Source organism: Suncus etruscus, chromosome X, assembly GCF_024139225.1.
Source record: "Suncus etruscus isolate mSunEtr1 chromosome X, mSunEtr1.pri.cur, whole genome shotgun sequence".
NCBI classification, from domain to species: Eukaryota; Metazoa; Chordata; class Mammalia; order Eulipotyphla; family Soricidae; genus Suncus; species Suncus etruscus.
The window spans coordinates 19,833,776-19,854,036 of record NC_064868.1 but is presented as its reverse complement, the minus strand read 5'-3'; the positions used below and the strand labels follow the sequence as shown (position 1 = coordinate 19,854,036).

Genomic DNA, 20,261 nt, shown 5'->3' with positions numbered 1-20,261 from the left:
AAATCTCCTTAAATGTCAACAGGCTAAATTCCTCCATTAAAAGAAACAGAAAAGAAGGTTGAATCAGAAAACAAAAACCAGATATCTGCTGCCTCCAAGAAATACACCTAACAGAACAGGATAGATACAGGCTTAGAATAAAAGGATGGAATCAATCATCCAAACCAATAGAAAACAAAAACAGCTGGAACAGCCATTCTTATATCAGATCAAATTGTATTCAACTTCAAGAAAGTGATCAGAGACAATGAGGGTCACTACTTACTGATCAGGGGAACATTAGACCAACAAATACTAACTCTGATCAATATTTTTGCGCCAATTGTACACCCAGCAAAATATGTAAGGCATTTGCCCACAAACCTGGAGAAACATATAGAAGGAAATGTGATAGTAGTAGATTTCAACACATCACTATCACCACTTGACAGATCCATCAGGAAGAAAACTAGCAAAGACATAAGAGCCCTAAACAAGAAATTAGAGGAAACATGGCTAATGGACTTATACAGGGCTCTCCACCCAAAGAAAGTAGAATACACATTCTTCTCAAGTGCACATGGAACATTCTCTAGAATATACCATGCCTTAGGATATAAATATAACTTGCACAGAGTCACAAATATAAGGATTATTAAAAGCACCCTGTCAGATCATTATGCAACAGAGATCATGATTGACTGTTAAAAGAAACAGTGGAGAAAATCCAACACCTGGAGATTAAACAACATGCTAATCAACAACAGTTGAATCAAAGAGGAACTAAAGGAAGAAATAAAAAGATTCCTTGAGATAAATGGCAATGAAGAGACAACTTGTCAAAATCTGTGGGACACAACAAAAGCAGTACTTAGGGGAAAACTCATAGCAGTATAGGTCAATGACGGGAAAGAGGAAAATGACAAAATCAACAGTTTACATGGACAGCTCAAGGATCTGGAAAAACAGCAGCAAAGGAATACAAACACATCTGAAAGAAAAGAAATAATAAAAACCATAGCAGAAATAAACAAAATAGAAGCAAAAAACCCCAATACAAAAAATCAATGAGACCAGGAGTTGTTTTTTTGAAAGAATAAACAAGACAGACGAACTGCTGGCAAATCTCTCCCCTTCCTCCCGGACTCCATGGGCATGCCTGGGTGCTGGCCCAGGCAGCCAGAAAGGTGGGTGCTGGGGTAGACTCTAGAGGGTACCCCAGGATTATTCCTTTCCCCCACCCAGCACATGGGGGGAAGAGATTAGGGAGGGGGCAGGCAGATTTTTAGCTTCCGGTTCTACACCAAATCCTTTTTTGTTCTGGAGGTTAGCTCTGGCCAGCCAGCATGGGGTGTGGGGAGGCCCCAGGCCAAAGGACCTCTCCCTAGCTTGGGGGGTGCTGGGAGGTCAGAGAGGCTCCCAGCCATTTTCCCCCTTCCTCCCGGACTCCAGGGGCATGCCTGGGTTCTGGCCCAGGCCACCAGAAAGCTGAGTGCTGGGGAGAACTCTAAAGAGGTTTGGGTTGGGGCAATCACCAGCAACTTTCTTTCTCACTGGTCTCCATTTTCAAAACCTGATTATTATATTAATCATTAGTATTTTCTATGATTAATGTATGTTTTGTGACTGCAGAATGTCCATATTATATTCTGCCCTTGCCTACTGCCATACAAGATCATGTGTAATCCTTCACTTCCTCACCCCCAATCACCACTACCCCACATTTAACCCTTTTTACCTTTTGGCTCCTCAAGAAGCAGATAATTATCCCCACACAAAGCCAGCTGCCAAACCATACCCTAAGTGATATGATAGACTCTCAGCCTAAGAAGACCCAATACTCTGTTGCTATTGATCTACTCTCAGAGGCCTTCTTCCCTCCTCCTTCCTTCATTGTGGGCCTTTGCTTGCTAAGAGACTCCGTTTCTGAGAAGTCACAGCTCAAGGATTTTTTCTGATATGGTTTCATTGCCAGCCGGTTATCAGACTGCACAAGCCAAACCACAGACCAAAGTGATGCACCAGATTTAACACCCCCCCCAACTATTTTCAGAGACATAAAAGGGAAACACACGTGCACACACACATATATCTTTTGAATATCTTGTATGTGCTCACTTAACAGCTATACCCTTACTGAATATTCTCTTATATAGTGACAATTTTCCACACTGTTTTGTCTGTTCTTCTCTTTATGATCTATTCAATAAGGAATTCTGGTAGAAGAGTCCCTAGATTTAGAACTTATATTAGAACCAAGTTATGGGGATTGTTGGATTTGTTCCAGTGGTCCCCATATGCACCAATAACACCATGAGGCATTGTTCTGCTTTTGCATAGTCACATTAAAATGGGAAAATACTATACATACAGGCAAGTTCTTATCTAATAGAGATAGGAACACAAAAATCTTGTAATGCAGTGGGACCTTACACCCTGAACATTTCATAATGACCTGGCTCAGTCCTCAGAAGAACGGGCATTGTTCATTTGCCCCTGAACCAGGATACCATCTACAAAAAAAACCACGGTTGTCTATAACATCACCTGGGAGCAATTCTCTACCAAAGAAGAACCTACCACTGCCCCGGCATTAACCTACTCCAAAAAGAGGTCCCTTAACACCATGAAGACATAAAAACAATAACAGCAACCTGATTTCAGGGCAGGGCTATTTGTATTGCCCTCTAATTTTGAGGTGAAATTAGAGGATGCTGCACATCATCCTGACTTCAATGTAGGATATGCACAGATTCCAGTATCTTTAATTACAGAAACTTGACACCAACAACAGCGGCTGTGTGGGGGGGAAAATGTTTATTGGCACTACAGACAATGACTTGGGATGGACAACCTAGTATGCCTGGATCCTAGAAATGGTCTAATGCCAGAAAACTTCAGGGGTAAGGTCTCCTTGTATTTAGGCCAAGGGTTTTCCTTTCCTGTCCCCCATATTTTGCTGTGTCTATGCAAACAACAATTACCATTCTAACAATGTTTTTTCCTGTACTTCTTTAACTCTTTTCCTTAAAATAAAAGAAGAAAGCTTATTAAACCTTCTTCTAGGCCTTTAATGAGTTAATTGATGATTCAATGATTTTTAAAAATATACTTACTACTGAATCTTTTCTTTCTCTTCCTTCTCATTCTTCCTGAAACAAATGTATTATGAACAATGTGTCAACTATGTGATATATTTCCTTTAAATAAATTAAAAAAAAACTGCTGGCAAGAGTCACCCCCCCAAAAGGGAAACAACCCAAATAAATAGGATTACAAATAAAATGGGAGAGATTAAAACAGAACCCCAAGAAATCCAAGACACCATGAGGGAGTACCATGAACAACTGTACTGTTAGGCTAGAGAGCCCTGAAGAAACCAACAGATTTCTGGAAAAATGTCATCTTCTGAGACTCGACAAGGAGAATGTAGAAAGCCTAAACAGCCCAATCACATCTGAGAAATTGAAACACTAATTAAGAAACTCCCCCAAGAAAAAGGTAGCTCCATTGTTTGTGAAGACAGGAAGGGGTCTGCCCCTGTGATGATCTTAGCAACTGGGAGAGACTAAGAGGACCTGTCGCCTTTGCATGTTTCTTTTCTCTTATGTCTCCTGAAACTCTCCTGAGAAGGCTAAGAAAGGCCCAGAAAAAACTGCCTCCTAGAGGCTCCAGAAAAGCTTGGCCAATCCGCTGCACTTCCCAGCCACACTCTTTTTAACTAATGAACCCCACCATAACAGCAGAAAAAAAATCACATTAAAGAGTGACAATGGGGAAACCTCACAGGCAAACACCATGCACAGAGAATAAAGATGATATTTCTGATGACCCAAAAAATACCAACCATCTGATTAATCTCTCAGATAAGGAGTTTATAATAGAAATATGGAGAATCCTTATTGAAATCAAAGAAAACATAGCTCTAGCTTAACAGAACACAAAGATAGAAACAGAAAACTCCAAACTGAAATAACAGATCTGAAAAATACAGTAGATGAACTGAAAACCTCGATGGACAGCCGCTCCAACAGGGAACAGCAGCCAAGGACAGAATCAATGAACTGGAAGACCAAATGCAGAAGAGATTGCAAAAGAACCTTAAGGCAAATTATCAGACAAGGGAAAAATTACTCAAAGAATGTGAACAGAATAGAACTCTTTGATAAATTTAACAGAAACAACATAAGAACCATTGGAGTCCTAGAGGGCCAGGAGAAGGAGATCCCCAGGAAGAATTTACAGTCAAAGACATCATCACAGAGAAACTTCCAGAAATAAGACTGCATGCAATCAAATCCTGTATACCAGAAGTGTACCAGCTAAAAGGGACCTGAAGAAAAACACCCTAAGAAAATCTTAGTCACAATGAGGAATCCCACAGATAGAGATTGAATATTGAAAGCAGAAAGATCAAAAAGGGAAATTACATTCAAAGGAGCAGACATGTCACAAGAAACACTCAAGGCCAGAAGGCAGTGATGGGATATTGTGAAAAGAATGAATGAAATGGAGGCTTCACCTAGAAAAATGCACCCAGCACGACTCACGTTCAGGTTGGAGAGAAGGATATATATCTTCACAGATAAGCAACAGCTCAGAAAATTTACAGTTGCAAAACCAGCCTTAAAGGAAAAACTGAAAGGTCTACTTTAAGACAAGACAGACCAACAGACATGCCAAACTTATATACAAAGATGACATTAAATCCCATGACAATCATCTCCCTCAATATCAATGGACTAAATGCACCTGTTAAGAGATACAGAGTGGCTAAATGGATCAAAAAGTTGAAACCAACCTTCTGCTGCCTACAAGAAATACGCCTAAATAGTCAGAACAAACATAGACTCAAAATAAAAGGCTGGAGGAAAATCATCCAAGCAAACAACACCCTTAAAAAAGCTGGGGTGATTATTCATTCAGCTCCTTAGGGAGGGTCTGGGTGGGGCTCCGAACTTCTGGCCTCCCAGCTTCTTGACGCAGTCACTGGTAATCTCTTTCCAGTCTATATTTTCAAAATCGCGCGGGGGCTAGTGCCCCCGCCCGCACAAGATACATTAATAGTACTCACTATCATTGAATTATGTTTTTATGTATGCAGAATATCCATTTTGTACTCTGCCCTTTTGCACACCCCTACAAAAGATCATTTTTCTCTTTAACTTCCTTAACCCCTATCATCATTATTCCACATTTACCCTTTTTAACTTAAGTACTGTAGAGTCCTAAGTCACAGACCAAAGTGGTGCCCTGGAGTTAACACACACCCAACTATTTCAAAAGGCATAAAAAGGACACGTATGTCTTTTCAATATTTTATGGGTGTTTTCTTTGACGTCTATAACTTTTGCTGAATATTTTCTTATACAGTGACGATCCCCCCCCCTTTTTATCTTCTCTTTGTGAACTGCTCAATATGGAATTTGGTGTGAAAGAATCCCTCAGTTTAATGCTTATGTTTGAACCCAGTCGTGGGTATTGTTAGACGTGTTCTTATGCCCCCATATACTCAGATAACATCACGTGGCTTTATTTCTTGTTTGCTTAGGCACACTAAAATGGGAAAATACTATACATACCAATAAGTTCTTATCTAATAGAGATGGGAACACACAAATCTTGTAGTGCAATGGGACCTTACACCCTGAACATTGACATAAAGACCTGGCACAGGCCTCAGAAGAATGGACATTCTCCATTCACCCCTGATCTAGAGAAGACATCTACAAAACATCCAAGGTTGTCTATAACATCACCTGGAGGCAATCCTCTACCAGGGAAGACCCTACAGCTGCTCTGACATAGATCTACTCAAAAGAGACTTCCCTTAACACTGAGAAGACTTAACAAGAACAATGACCTGCTTACTGGACAGGGCTTGCTGTATTGCCCCTTAATTGTGAGGTGAAACTAAAGGATACTCCACACCAGCCTGACTTCAATGTAGGATGTGCAGATTCCAGATCTTTAATACAGAACCTGATGCCAACAATAGGACTGCATGAAAAATAAAACTGTATTGGCACTACAGACAATGACTTGGATTGAATAAACTAGTTTGCCTGGAGCCTAGAGTTGGTCTTATGCCAGGAAACTTTAGGGGTAGTGGTCTCCTTGTATTTAGACCAAGGCTATTCCTTTCTATGACCCCCATATTTTGGTGGGCCTATGCAAACAATATTTGCCACTCTAACACCGTTTTTACTGTGCCCTTTTGATTAACCCTTAAAAAAACCTCATAAACTTTTGGTGTTAACTTAAACTAATATGTATGTGCATGAATATATAAAAATACTATGCCTTCAAAGTTAAGGAGTCACATAAATCTCATGGCTTTAGGTTGCTTTGTGTACTGCTAAGAAATGTTATAATGTACTACAATCTGGGGACTTGTGGACAAAGTAATTGTACATGGGTTCTGCCTTATTTTTCTTAATGTTTTTTTGACTGTAAGTTCAATATTTAGACGTCAGCAAGGGGATTTCTTCTGAGAACTCTGTTTATGGATGAATGTTTTTTCACTGTAACTTTACCTTGTCCTCTTTGCATCATTGACAATAAAAAATTAAAAAAAAGGCTGGGGTGGCCATATTAATATCAGATGACACAAACTTTAGACTCAGAAAAGTTGTAAGGGACAAAGATGGACACTTCATACTAATCAAGGAATATGTGCAATGGGAAGAAATTAGATTAATAAACATATATGCACCCAATGAGAGACCAACAAAATAGCTAATACAATTATGACAAATTTGAAAGAGGACATCAATAATAACACAATAATTGGGGAGACCTAAACATGGCCCTGTGAACACTTGATAGATCAACCAGACTAAAACCAAAAAATATATACGAGCCCTGAAAAGAGAAATGGAAGAAAGAGGCCTAGTAGATATACATAGGACACTATCCCCAGAAACCTGGATACACATTTTTCTCTAATGTACATGGGTCATTCTCCAGGATAGACCACATGCTGGCACATAAAACATACCTCCATAAAACCAAGAGGATAGAAATTTTGCAGGCTACCTTTACTGACCACAAGGCTCTGAAATTAGATGTGAACTACAAAGGGACACAGAAGTAAATCTTTAACACCTGGAAATTAAAAAGCCTACTATTAAACAACCAGTGGCTCCGAGATAAAATCAAAGAGGAAATCAAAACTTTCATGGAAAAAAATGACAAAACACAAACTATCAGAACCTAGGGGAAATACCAACTGTGGTTCTGAGAGGAAAATTTATATCAAGCACACATCAGGAAAAAAGAATGGGCATACCTGAATAGTTTAATGACACAGCTTATAAAATTAGAAAATGATCAACAAAAGGAATTAACAATGGGGAGACAGAAGGACATAACAAAGCTTAGAGCAGAAATCAATGAAGTGGAAACCCAAAAAACAATTGGAAAGATCAACAAAAGCAGAAGTTGGTTCTTTAAAAAAATAAAAAAGATTGATAGATCATTGGCAAAACTCACAAAGGGAGAGAAACTTGATAACCCGTATTAGAAATGAAAATGGGGAGATCACTGCAGATATTGCAGAGACTCAAACGGTAATCAGAGACTACTTTGAAAACTATATGACACTAAACATGAAAACCCAGAAGAAATGGATAAATTCTTGGACTCTTATAACCTTCCACAGTTGAGTAAGAAGGATGTAGCATATCTAACCACTTCCATCAGGATTGAGGAAAATAAAACGGTAATCAAATGTCTGCCCCAAAACAAAACCCCAGGCTCAGATGGATTCACTAATGGATTCTTTCAAACCTTTCAAGAGGAACTACTCCCAATCCTGGCCAGGCTCTTTCATAAAATTGCAAAAAGTGGAACACTTACAAATAGCTTTTATGGAGCCAACATCACCTTGATACCAAAACCAGACCGAGCTACTGTCAAAAAAAATTTACAGACCAACATCCCTGAAGAACACAGATGCAAATATCCTCAACAAAATGCTGGCAAATAGGACTCATTGCCTCATCAAGAAGATCATTCACTACAATTAAGTAGGTTTCATCCAATGAATGCAAAGATAGTTTAACATCCATAAATCTATCAACATAATACACAACAGCAACAATAAGAAAAATAAAAATCACATGAGCATATCAATAAACGCAGAGAACTCATTTGATAAGGTCCAACACACATTCTTGATAAAAACTCTCAGCAATATGGGAATGAAAGGAACCTTTCTCAATATAATAAGGCAATCTACCAGAAGCCAGTGGCAAATATTATATTTAATGGAGAAAAACTAAAAGCCTCTAAATTCTGGTACAAGACAAAGCTGTCTACTCTCACCACTCCTCTTCAACATAGTATTGGAAGTCCTTGCTATAGCAATTAGGCAAGAAAAACATATCAAGTAAATCCAGATAGGAAAAGAAGAAGTCAAGCTCTCACTGTTTGCAGATGGCATGATACTCTACTTAGAAAACCCGGAAGACTCTACCAAAAAGCTTCTAGAAACAATAGATTCATATAGCAATGTGGCAGGCTACAAAATTAACACTCAGAAATTAATGGCCTTTTTACAAACCAATAGTAATAAGGAAGAAATGGACATTAAGAAAACAACCCCATTCATATTAGTAACACACAAACTACAATATTTTGGAGTCAACTTGACTAAAGATGTGAAGGACCTACACAAAGAAAACTATAAAAACCCTGCTCCAAGAAATAAGAACGGACACACAGAAATGAAAACACATAACCTGTTCATAGATTGAAAGGATTAACATAATCAAAATGGCAATACTCCCCAAAGCATTGTACAGATTTAATGCGATCCCTCTAAAGAAACCCATGACATTCTTCAAAGAAGTGGGTCAAACACTTCTGAAATTTATTTGGAACAATAAACACCCTTGATTAGCTAAAGCAATTATCTGGAAAAGGAATATGAGAGGCATTACTTTCCCCAATTTTAAACTGTATTAAAAAGCAGTAGTTATCAAAACAGCATAGTATTGGACTAAAGATAGATCCTCAGATCAGTGGAATAGGCTTGAGTATTCAGAGAATGTTCCCCAGACATACAATCACCTAATTTTTGATAAAGGAGCAGGAAATCCTAAATGGAGCAAGGAAAGCCTCTTCAACAAGTAGTGTTGACACAACTGGTTAGCCACTAGCAGAAAAGCAAAGTCAGACCCCCAGCTAATACCATGTACCAAGGTAAAATCTAAATGGATTAAAGACCTTGATATCAGGCCTGAAACCATAAGGAATATAAAACAACATGTAGGTAAAACACTCCATGACATTGAGACTAAAAGCATCTTCAAGGAGGGAACTGCATTCTCCAAACAAGTGGAAGCAGAGATAAACAGATGGGAATATATGAAGTTGAGAAGCTTCTGCACCTCAAAGGAATTAGTGCCCAGGTATAAGAACTACCTACTGAGTGGGAGAAACTATTCCCCCAATACCCATCAGATAAGGGGCTAATATCCAAAGCATATAAGGCACTGACAGAACTTTACAAGAAAAAAAACAAACATCTAATCCCATCAAAAAATGGGGAGAAGAAATGAACACTTTGCCAAAGAAGAAACACAAATGGCCAAAAGGCACATAAAAAAATGCTCCACATCACTAATCATCAGGGAGATTAAATCAAAACAACTATGAGGTACCATCTCACACCACAGAGATTGGCGCATATCACAAAGAATGAGAACAAACAGTGCTTGTGGGGATGTGGAGAGAAAGGAACTCTTATTCACTGCTGGTAGAAATGCTGTCTAGTCCAACCTTTATGGAAAGCAATATGGAGATGCCTCCAAAAACTGGGAATTGAGCTCCCATACGATCCAGCTATACCACTTCTAGGGATATACCCTAGGAACACAAAAATATAATACAAAAATCCCTTCCTCACACCTATATTCACTGCAGCACTATTTACAATAGTCAGACTCTAGAAACAACCACAATGCCCTTCAACAAATGAAGGGGTAAAGAAAGTCTGTCTAGAGTACAGGCAAGGGTGGGGTGGGCAGGAAGAAGATTTTGGACATTTGTGAAGGGAATGTTGCACTGGTGACGGGGGGTGTTCTTTACAATGCTAAACCCAACCACAATCATGTTTGTAATCAAGGTGTTTAAATATAAATTTTTTTTTTTTGGTTTTTGGGCCACACCCGGCGTTGCTCAGGGGTTACTCCTGGCTGTTTGCTCAGAAATCGCTCCTGGCAGGCACAGGGGACCATATGGGACACCGGGATTCGAACCAACCACCTTTGGTCCTGGATAGGAAAGGTAAACGTTTGCAAGGCAAATGCCACTGTGCCATCTCTCCGGGCCCAAATAAAGATATTTAAAAAAATGTGATACATATACACAATGATATATTATGCAGCCGTCATGAGAGATGAAGTAATGAAATTTCCTATACATGGATGTACATGGAATCTCTTATGTTGAGTGAAATTAATCAAAGGGAGAGAGATAGATGCAGCATTGTCTCACTTATCTATGCGTTTTAAGAAAAATAAAAGACTTTTTGCAATAATTATCAGGACAAAAAAGAGGAGGGCTGGAAGGTCCAGCTCATGACATGAAGCTCGCAACAAAGCGTGATGAGAGCAGTTACAGAAATAACTACATTGAGACCTATTCTAACAATAAGGTATGAGGGATTAGAAAGCCTGTCTAGAATACATGAGGGGGTGGGGAGGGGAGGAGGGAGATTTGGGACATTGGTGACGCAAATGTTGCACTGTTGAAGGGGGGTGTTCTTTACATGACTAAAACCCAACTACAATCATATTTGTAATCAAGGTGTTTCAATAAAGATATTAAAAAATGAAACTCCCCAAGAACAAAAGTCCAAGTACAGATGGTCTTACAAGTGAATTCTATCACACATTCTGAGAAGAATTACAACCACTGATTCTCCAGCTCTTCCCAAAAACATTTAAAAGACAGGAATCCATACTAACTCAATATCACACTCATTCTCAGAGACAGCAAAGACACTGCTGTCACTACTGACCAATCTCACTAGTGCACATAGATGCAAAACTCTTCAACAAAATCTTAGCAAACTGAATCCAACAATACATGAAAATGATTATACACTATGACCCAGTGGATTTCATCTCAGGATGCAAGGATGGTTCAACATATGCAAATCAATCAACATAATACATCACATCAACAAAAAGAAAGACAAAAACCACATGATGATGTCATTCGACACAGATATGTTATTTGATAAAATCCAACACCCATTCAAGATGAAAACATTCAGCAAAATAGGGTTGGAAGGAATATTCCTCAAGATAGCTAGAGCTATCTATGAAAAGCCCATAGCCAACATCATCCTCAATGGCGAAAACATTTCCACTAAGATCAGGAACTAAGCAAGGCTGCCCATTTTCTCAACTCTTATTCAACATAGTTTTAGAAGTCCTAGCAATAGCTATCAGGCAAGAGACGGGAATCCAAGGAATCCAAATAGGGAAAGAGAAAGTCAAACTATATGATGATATATATGATATATGATATATATCATCTATTATACATAGAAAACCCTAAAGAGTCCACAGTAAAACTCCTAGAAATAATAAGCCAATACAGCAAAGTGGCTGGCTACAAAATCAATACACAAAAGACAATAGCATTCCTCTATACAAATAACAAAGTAGAGGAGAAAAACATTAAGGAGTAGATCCCATTGAAATAGTATCTAAATATATCAATACGTGGGAATCCACCTGGCAGGAGAAGTGAAAGACCTATACCATAAAAACTTCAAAATGCTTCAGAAAGAAATAGAGGAGGACATAAGGAAATGGAAGAACATCCCATACTCATAGCTGTAACTATCTTGAGGAAGGTTCTTACCAGTCCTATTTTGGTGTTTTCATCATGAATGGTTGTTGGATTTTGTCAAAGCCTTCTCTGCATCCATTGATATAATCATATGATTTTTTGTCTTTCTTGATGGTGTGGTATATGATGTTGTTTGATTTGCATTTGTTGAACCATCCTTGCATCCCAAGAATGAAACCCACTTGGTCGTGGTGTATAATCTTTTTTGATGTGTTGTTGGATTCTGTTTGCTAAGATTTTGTTGAGGATTTTTACATTTCTGTTTATTAGTGAGATGGTCTGTAAGTTACTTTCTTGGCAGTTTTTTGCCATCTTTGGGAATGAGTGTAATATTCGCCTCGTAAAAGGAATTAGGAAGGATTCCTGTCTTTTTAATGTTTTAGAAGAGCCTGTGGATCAATGGTAGTAATTCTTCTTGGAATGTTTGATAGAATTTACCTGTAAAACCATCTGGACCTGGACTTTTGTTCTTGGGGAGTTTCTTAATCATTCAATTTCCTCAGATGTGATTGGCCTGTTTAGGCTTTCTACATCCTCCTTTTCCAGTCTCAGAAAATTATATTTTTCCAAAAATCTGTCAGTTTTTTCTGGGTTCTCTAGCCTGAGTATTGTTGTTCATCATAAGTCCTCATAATCTGTTGGATTTCTTAGGGTTCTGTTGTAATCTCTCCCCTTTTTTGTGATCTTATTTATTTGGGTGTTTTCCCTCCTTTTTTTAGTAAGTCTTGCTAGCAGTTTGTCTATCTTGTTTATTCTTTTGAAAAACCAACTCCTGGTCTCATTGATTATTTGTATTGTTTCCTTAGTTTCCATGTTGTTTATTTCTGCTTTGGTTTTTATTATTTCTTGTCTTCTGGTTGTGTTTGGGTTTCTTTGCTGCTTTTTTCCATCTCCTCATTGTGTCCCTTTAAACTGTTGATTTTGTCATTTTCCTCTCTCCTGACATAGGCGCCTGTATTGCTATGAGTTTCCCCATAATTACTGCTTTTGCTGTGTCCCACAGATTTTGACAATTTGTTTCTTCATTATTTTTTGTCTCAAGAAATCTTTTTAATTCTTCCTTGAGTTCCTCTTTGATCCAGTTGTTGTTTGAGCACATGTTTAATCTGCAGATTTTGGATTTTCTCCATAGCTCCTTTTACAGTCAATCTTGATCTCTGTTGCATAGTGATCTGATAGGATGCTTCTAATAATCCTTATATTTGTTATTTTGTGCAAGTTAGATTTATATCCTAAGGCATGGTCTATTCTGGAGAAGGTTCCATGTCCACTTGAGTAGAATGTGTATTCTGCTTTCTTGGAGTGGAGAGCTGATATAAGTCCATTATTCCTAGTTCTTCTAATTTTTAATTTAGAGCTCTTATTTCTTTGGTAGTTTTGTGTCTGGTGGATCAGTCCAGTGGTGATAGAGGAGTATTGAAATTTCCTATTACTATCACATTTCCTTCCATATTTTCTCCAGGTTTGTGAGCAAATGCCTTACATATTTTGCTGGTTTTGCATTTGGTGCATAAATGTTGGCCAGAGTTAGTACTTCTTGGTCTAGTGTTCCCCTGATCAGTAAGTAGTGATCTTCTTTGTCTCTGAGCACTTTCTTGTGGTTGAATGCAATTTGGTCTGATATAAGAATGGTGAGCTTCATGTAGTGGGCTGGAATTTCTAGCCCTCCTCTCTTTTGTCTCTGAAAATTATTGCAAGAATGTCTTTTATTTTTCTTAAAACCCATAGATGAGTGAGACTATTCTGCATCTCTCTCCCTCTGACTTATTTCACTCAGCATAATAGATTCCATGTACATCCATGTATAGGAAAATTTCATGACTTCATCTCTCCTGATGGCTACATAATATTTCATGTACATGGACCACAGTTTCTTTAGCCAATCATCTGTTGAACGCACCTTGGTTGTTTCCAGAATCTGGCTATTGTAAATAACGCTGCAATGAATATCGGTGTGAGAAGGGATTCTTGTATTGCATTTTTGTGTTTCTACACAAAAATCCCCAGGAGTGGTATAGCTGGGTCGTATGGGAGCTGAATTCCCAGTTTTGGGAGAAATCTCCATATAGCTTTCCATAAAGGTTGGAATCGATGGCATTCCCACCAGCAGTGGATAAGAATTCCTTTCTGTCCACATCCCCACCAGCATTGCTTGTTCTCATTCTTTGTGATGTGCGCCAATCTCTGTGGCATAAGATGGTACCTCATAGTTGTTTTTATTTGCATCTTCCTGATGATTAGTGATGTGGAGCATTTTTTGTGTGCCTTTTGGCCATTTGTATTTCTTCTTTGGCAAAATGTCTGTTCATTTCTTCTCCCCATTTTTGATGGGATTAGATTTTTTTCCTGTAAAGTTCTGTCAGTGCCTTGTATATTTTGGATATTAGCCCCTTATCTGATGGGTATTGGGTGAATAGTTTCCTCCACTTAGTGGGTGGCTCTTATATTCTGGGCACTGTTTCCTTTGAGGTACAGAAGCTTCTGAGCTTGATATATTCCCATTTGTTTATCTCTGTTTACATGTGTTTGTATAGTGAAGTTTCCTCCTTGAAGATGCCTTTAGTCCAGGGGTCTCAAACTCAATTTACCTGGGGGCCGCAGGAGGCAAAGTTGGGGTGATCCTTGAGTGCAAAGTCAGTAGTAAGCCTTGAACATTGGGGTGTGTGACCCAAACAACTAAAACAAAACAAAACAAAAAAAAGATTCCTCTAGGGAAGGGCCACAAAATGTTGTATGGAGGGCCGCAAACGGCCTGTGAGCCACGAGTTTGAGACCACTGCTTTAGTCTCAATGTCATGGAGTGCTTTACCTACATGCTATTCTATATAACTTATGGTATCAGGTCTGATATCAAAGGTGTTTAATCCATTTGAATTTTACCTTTGTACATGATGTCAGCTGGGGGTCTAAGTTTGCTTTTTTGCAAGTGGTTAACCAGTTATGCCAACAGCACTTGTTTAAGAGGCTTTCCCTGCTCCATTTAGGACTTCTGCTCCTTTATCAAAAAATTAGGTGATTGTATGTATGGGGAACATTCTCTGAGTACTCAAGCCTTTTCCTCTGATCTGAGCATCTGTCTTTATTCCAATACCATGCTGTTTTAATAACTATTGTTTTGTAATACAGTTTAAAGTTGGGGAAAGTAATGCCTCCCATATTCCTTTTCCCAAGAATTTCTTTAGCAATTCGAGGGTGTTTATTGTTCCAAATGAATTTCAGAAGTGTTTGATCCACTATAAAGAATGGCATGGATATCTTTAGAGGGATCGCATTAAATATGTATAATGCTTTGGGGAGTATTGCCATTTTAATTATGTTAATCCTGCCAATCTATGAGCAGGGTATGTGTTTTCATTTCCATGTGTCCTTTCTTATTTCTTGGAGCAGGGCTTTATAGTTTTCTTTGTATAGATCCTTCATGTCTTTGGTCAAGTTGACTCCAAGATATTTGAGTTTGTGTGGCACTAATGTGAATGGGGTTGTTTTCTTAATGTCCATGTCTTCCCTATCATTATTGGTGTATAAAAAGGCCATTGATTTCTGTGTATTAATTTTGTAGCCTGCCTCATTCCTATATGAATCTATTGTTTCTAGAAGCTTTTTGGTAGAATATTAAATTTTTAATTCAAATCAAGCATAATTTTTGGTTTGTTTTTGCTTTTGTACTCATACATTTGTACTCATATATTCCTTAAATGCAAACTTGATCATAGCGCCACTCTTGATTAAAGAGAGCTCCCCTGGTTAGCTCTTGGGAAAGGAAACCTAACCTCCTGGTAGTTCCCTCTATGCCATCCCATAGACGCTTGTGCCCAGAGTCAGGGCCAGAAGGCATACTGGTCAGAGTCCTCTGCTCTAAAGTCAGCCCCTACCTATCCCCGACAATCTTAGTCCTTCTTTAGAAGAACCACAGAAGCACCAGCAACCATGACTACTAACTTCAGCCCTTTCTCCTTTCTCCTCTATAACTTTTAAAATGAGTAATAAAAATGGCAAGCTAAATAACAGAAGAATTGGCTTTCAAGGGCAGTTTCAGATCAGAAGATTGGCCTGGGCTGGGGCTGAGTCTCAGTGATGAGCAATTGGCAAAAATAAAGGCATTGCTAGGGCATCTTGTGAGCTCAGAGGGCAGTGTGGGGAAGCAGTGAGCCACTGGCCCAAGACAGATCAGAGAAGCTGGCCTGATCCTGGTAGCTCAGGGCCAAGGCTGAAGCAAGCCAGCTTCTGTTCAGAAAGCACCATGCAACAGTTACTTGAGGCGCTGAAGTAGAAACCCCATCATGGCAGGCAAATGTCTCCCAAAGCTCCCATCTCAGCATACTGCATTGCTGACTTTCCAGTTTCATAGGCCAGACGGTAAGTCGTTGTTTTCCCTTCTGAGCTCTGCCTCCCTCTTGTCAGCCAGCCCCACTGGCTCTACCTTGGGAGTGTAGCCCGACCATCAACCACCACTTGATTCCATTCAGGTGACACTAAAACAGTTGATATTGGGGGACAGCAGATCTCCTGCCTGAGTCTGGGGATGGGGTGACTAGGACTGTTCTCCTGGGATCGTGATGTTGGTCACACAGTTAGTGGTATTTTGACAGCTAATGATACTGTATACTAAAAGGGTAAGGTGGATTTTTTGTTATGTTTCACTTTGGGGGTACATGCATTGTCCCTCAAGGGATCATGCAGTGTCAGGGAATGCATATGTGAAACATATGTGCCAGCCTTCTGACGTAGCTGGATGTGCCCCCAAAACAAAAAAAAATCATGTTACTATTGAATTAACGTTGGATCATAAATAAAAATAAGGTAGAAATAGATGAAACAAAAATAAGTTAAAGTGAGAGCCTATAATTCCTTTCCTCAGAACTGCAGAAGTAAAGGAACTCTCCAGAGGAGTTACACTCCTGAGTAAAGGCCAAAGTTTTCCCAGGCCCACAGCAACCCTCCCCACCCCCCTTTTGTGAATTCTTGTGGCTCCTCCTGACCCACCCAAATTGCTTCATTCCAGCCACACGGCCTCCAGTGCCCCCAGTTTGATTTTTAAAGGTGTGGGACATTCCTGGCGGTACTCAGGGTTTACTCTTGGCTCTGCACTGCAGGATCACTCCTGTCAGGTTCTGGAGGCTGTATGGGGACTGAACCCAGGTTGGCTGTCCCTGTGCAAAATAAGCACCCTATTGCATTCTCTTTTCTTTGCATTGTCTCTACAAAGTGCTTCCACCAGTATCTGTTCACATGGCTCCTCCCTCATGTTCACAGTAAGGTCTCCCCAGAGCACCCTATTTTTCCAAACAGCCTGCCTATCCTCCAGCTAAACTTCCATTTTCCATCTTCTCATTCCCTCTGACATGCCTACTTGGTTAAATTTGTTTATTGCATGATTCTTCCTTTTGTTTACAATGAGAGGGAGTTTTCTTGAATTCCCTGCAATTTTTCTGGTACCTTGGACCTTAATTATTCTTATGGGAAGCAACAGGAGAAGGAAGATCTTCCTCTATAGATGAAGAAAGCCAGAAGGAAAGAGCCCCAAGAGAGAGAAGCGTAGCAAGGAGCAATGGCTCACTGCCACAGAATTGAGCTCAGCTGCTCCCCAAGGACCATCTTGGACATGAACTGTAGGGCCAGTCTGTGTTTGGGATTCATGGCTCGTCTTCTGTTCTTGCTCAGTTGATTAATACCCATTCTCTCCTGTCTCCAGAAGCAGATGTTCCAGGAGAGGAGCAGCCGGATGCTGCAGGCCTTGTCCCCGAAGCAGAGCCCCGTGAGCAGCCCTACCAGGAGCCGTTCTCCCTCTCGTTCCCCATCACCCACCTTTGCCTGGCTCCCAAGCAAAACCTCACCCCCATCGTCGCCCAAAGCTGCCTCAGCCTCCATCAGCAGCATGAGTGAGGGGGATGAGGATGAGAAGTAAACGCTGCTGGAGACCGCGGGAGCCACACCACGCAGGCTGGGGAGGTGGGCCGGGTCATGGGGAATGCCTGGGTGGTGGTGAACCGGTAGAGTGGCAGGAGCAGAAGCTCAGCAGGTAGACCCTGGGCTTTGCTAGGTGGAGGCCTTGGGACTGGCTGTCAGTCTCCGCTCAACCCAAGACTTAGGCTCTGCATGGAGGTTTCCAACTGGACAACCTGTACACACTTAGCATCATTAGAATCACTCTACCTGAACCCACTCTGGGAAGATGCAGGGCACCCCTAAGAGACCCGCACTGAGTAGGGCATCTTCTGCTTTGGTCCTGACACCCTGGCAAGTGCACCATCCATGGAAACTGCCGTTCCCTCAACCTGCTACTTCCTGCTCCATAACAGGCTCTGCACGTTGTCTCCCACCACCCCAGCTCTGCCACAATAAAGTTATTTCAAATAGAAGTGGCAAAGTGCTTCTGAATTAGCCAAGTTAAAGATAGATTCCCACATCCTCCTTTGGCCACTGAGACCTGATGTTGCAACATAGCAGTTCTTACAGTTCCAGAAGTGTGGGCATAATAGCCCAAGCCTTGCTTTAGGCCACATATGGAATAGGCCATCTAGAGTGAAACTTGATGTCTCATTTAAAGAAGATTTTATCAAAGAGATTGCCACATCAGGCCTAGTAGTCTCCTGACTAGGCTTATCCATCATTGGTTTAACTTCATTAATTCCCAGAAATTCCCTTAATCGATGGGAAATGCAACAAAACAAAACTCCTGTGTATATAGAAAAAAGAGCTGTGTTTGTTTGGCTCCATGTTAAGCAGATGGTAAATGTTTCCTGAAGCATTTCCTTAAAAGAATGCTCTCATGGAATGGCTTTTCCCATTTTTGACCCGTTAACCATTTCATAGACTTCAAGTAACAGTTTGATGTACCAGATCACATAGTATACCAATAGTGGGTGCTACCTGCACGTGTCTGTTCTATGTATGCCCCAAATTTGCCAGCCAGGGTGTATACCATATGCAATATTAATATACAGTGGTGGCATTTTTATAATGTATTCCCCTCCTGCTCTCACCCACCAAAATCCTTGGTCTAAAGAACTATCTAGTTCCCTTGTGGTTTGGGCTTTGTCAAAAACTCATCCTGGGTTCCTGTAAAAATGTCCTGTCCCAACCAGGAAGTTTGTATGTTGTTCTCATACCCTTTCATCATATTTGTGGGTGAAGGAAGACTCTAAGACTTTTGATAGCACCATGGGTACCTGAGCTCTGCCCCTGGCATGGTTGCTCTAGGTTGTATTATAGTTCTCCCTGGCCTGGCTATGTGGGCAAAAAGTCAGCATCCTTGTGGTTTGAAGCCACTATTGTCTGATCACAGGAAGGAAAAGAGGAGACAATGTCATAGGTAGAACTTTGAGAAGCTAAGGCATTACTTGGCTGTTCCAGTCACAACTGGGCCCTGAAGAGAGACTCAAACCAGGAGCTGTAGCTACAATGTGTTTTGTGACATAATTGCTTTTCAGAGGCCTTGGGACTCAGTTTTCTAGGTAAAAGAAGGCAACCAATGTAGGTGACATGTTTGTCTGCCCTGGAATTGGGGTTGATCTACCTCCCTGCCCATCTGGTGATGAGTGGTATTTGCTGGGAAGCAAAACCAGGATGCTAAGGTGACCTATGAGCCCCTTGTTTGAGGCACTTTGACTAGAACTCTAGCACTCCTGTAGGATGAGCTGGCAGCACAGAGCACATACATGAGTTGCGTTTTTTTTTTTTGAGAGGGGTCACATCTGGCAGTGCTCAGAGCTTACATCTGGCTCTATGCTCAGGGACTATTCCTGGCAAGATCAGGGGACTAGAGATAGAACAGCTGTCCAGCCCAAAGTATTTGGCATATGGGAATGCATTTGGCAAGTAAAGCAAAGTCTTGTTCTGTGGAGAGCAAAGGTGCCATCTTTCCACAGTGTCTGTTTGGTCTCTGCCATTAAACAGCCTGGCCAAACCCAGCATGGTGCCTACCACTTCAGTTGAATGACACTTGTGGCAGTGAGTGGGGATATTGACAGGGCAGATGAACCCCAAGGAAGGAAAGAGTAGAGTGTTGCTTAGAGGCCAGGAAGTACAAAGAAGCTTCAGGATAAATTGTTTCCAGACACCTATTCCATGGCCCAGTGCAAATGTGAGGTTGCTCAATCATGCTGATTTTTGGTTTGTGGGCCTGACAAACTCCAATGACAGGTACCACTTCTGTGACTCAGATTCAATGGCATCATAGCTGCCAATGATGGGAAATAAGCAAAACCACCCATGATTGGGACTGAATTCTCATCCCATCGAGTCCCCTCCTGATCTTAATCACCCCCTCTTCCCTTGCTAAAGCTATAAGACCTTGGAGAAGGAATGAGGGTGATTTTGTAGTCCACCTCTGAGGGCTTCCTGGCTACTGGTTTATTGAAAACCCCCTGCATTACCCCTCTGTCCACAGGAAGAGATAGGATCACTCTTTA

The 20,261-nt window shown here is 40.5% G+C and overlaps 1 protein-coding gene across 2 annotated transcripts in view; it reads left to right on the top strand.

Moving 5' to 3' along the window:
* Positions 1–19,144, top strand: part of PCYT1B (phosphate cytidylyltransferase 1B, choline) — a 330,888-nt gene extending 311,744 nt beyond the window's left edge. For both annotated transcript variants that reach the window (XM_049766758.1, XM_049766757.1), the window contains exon 8: positions 17,543–19,144. In XM_049766758.1, the coding sequence (XP_049622715.1) occupies positions 17,543–17,755 (213 nt within the window). In that variant the 3' untranslated portion in view covers positions 17,756–19,144. The remainder of the gene's footprint in view (positions 1–17,542) is intronic.
* The last annotated feature ends 1,117 nt before the right edge of the window (positions 19,145–20,261 follow it).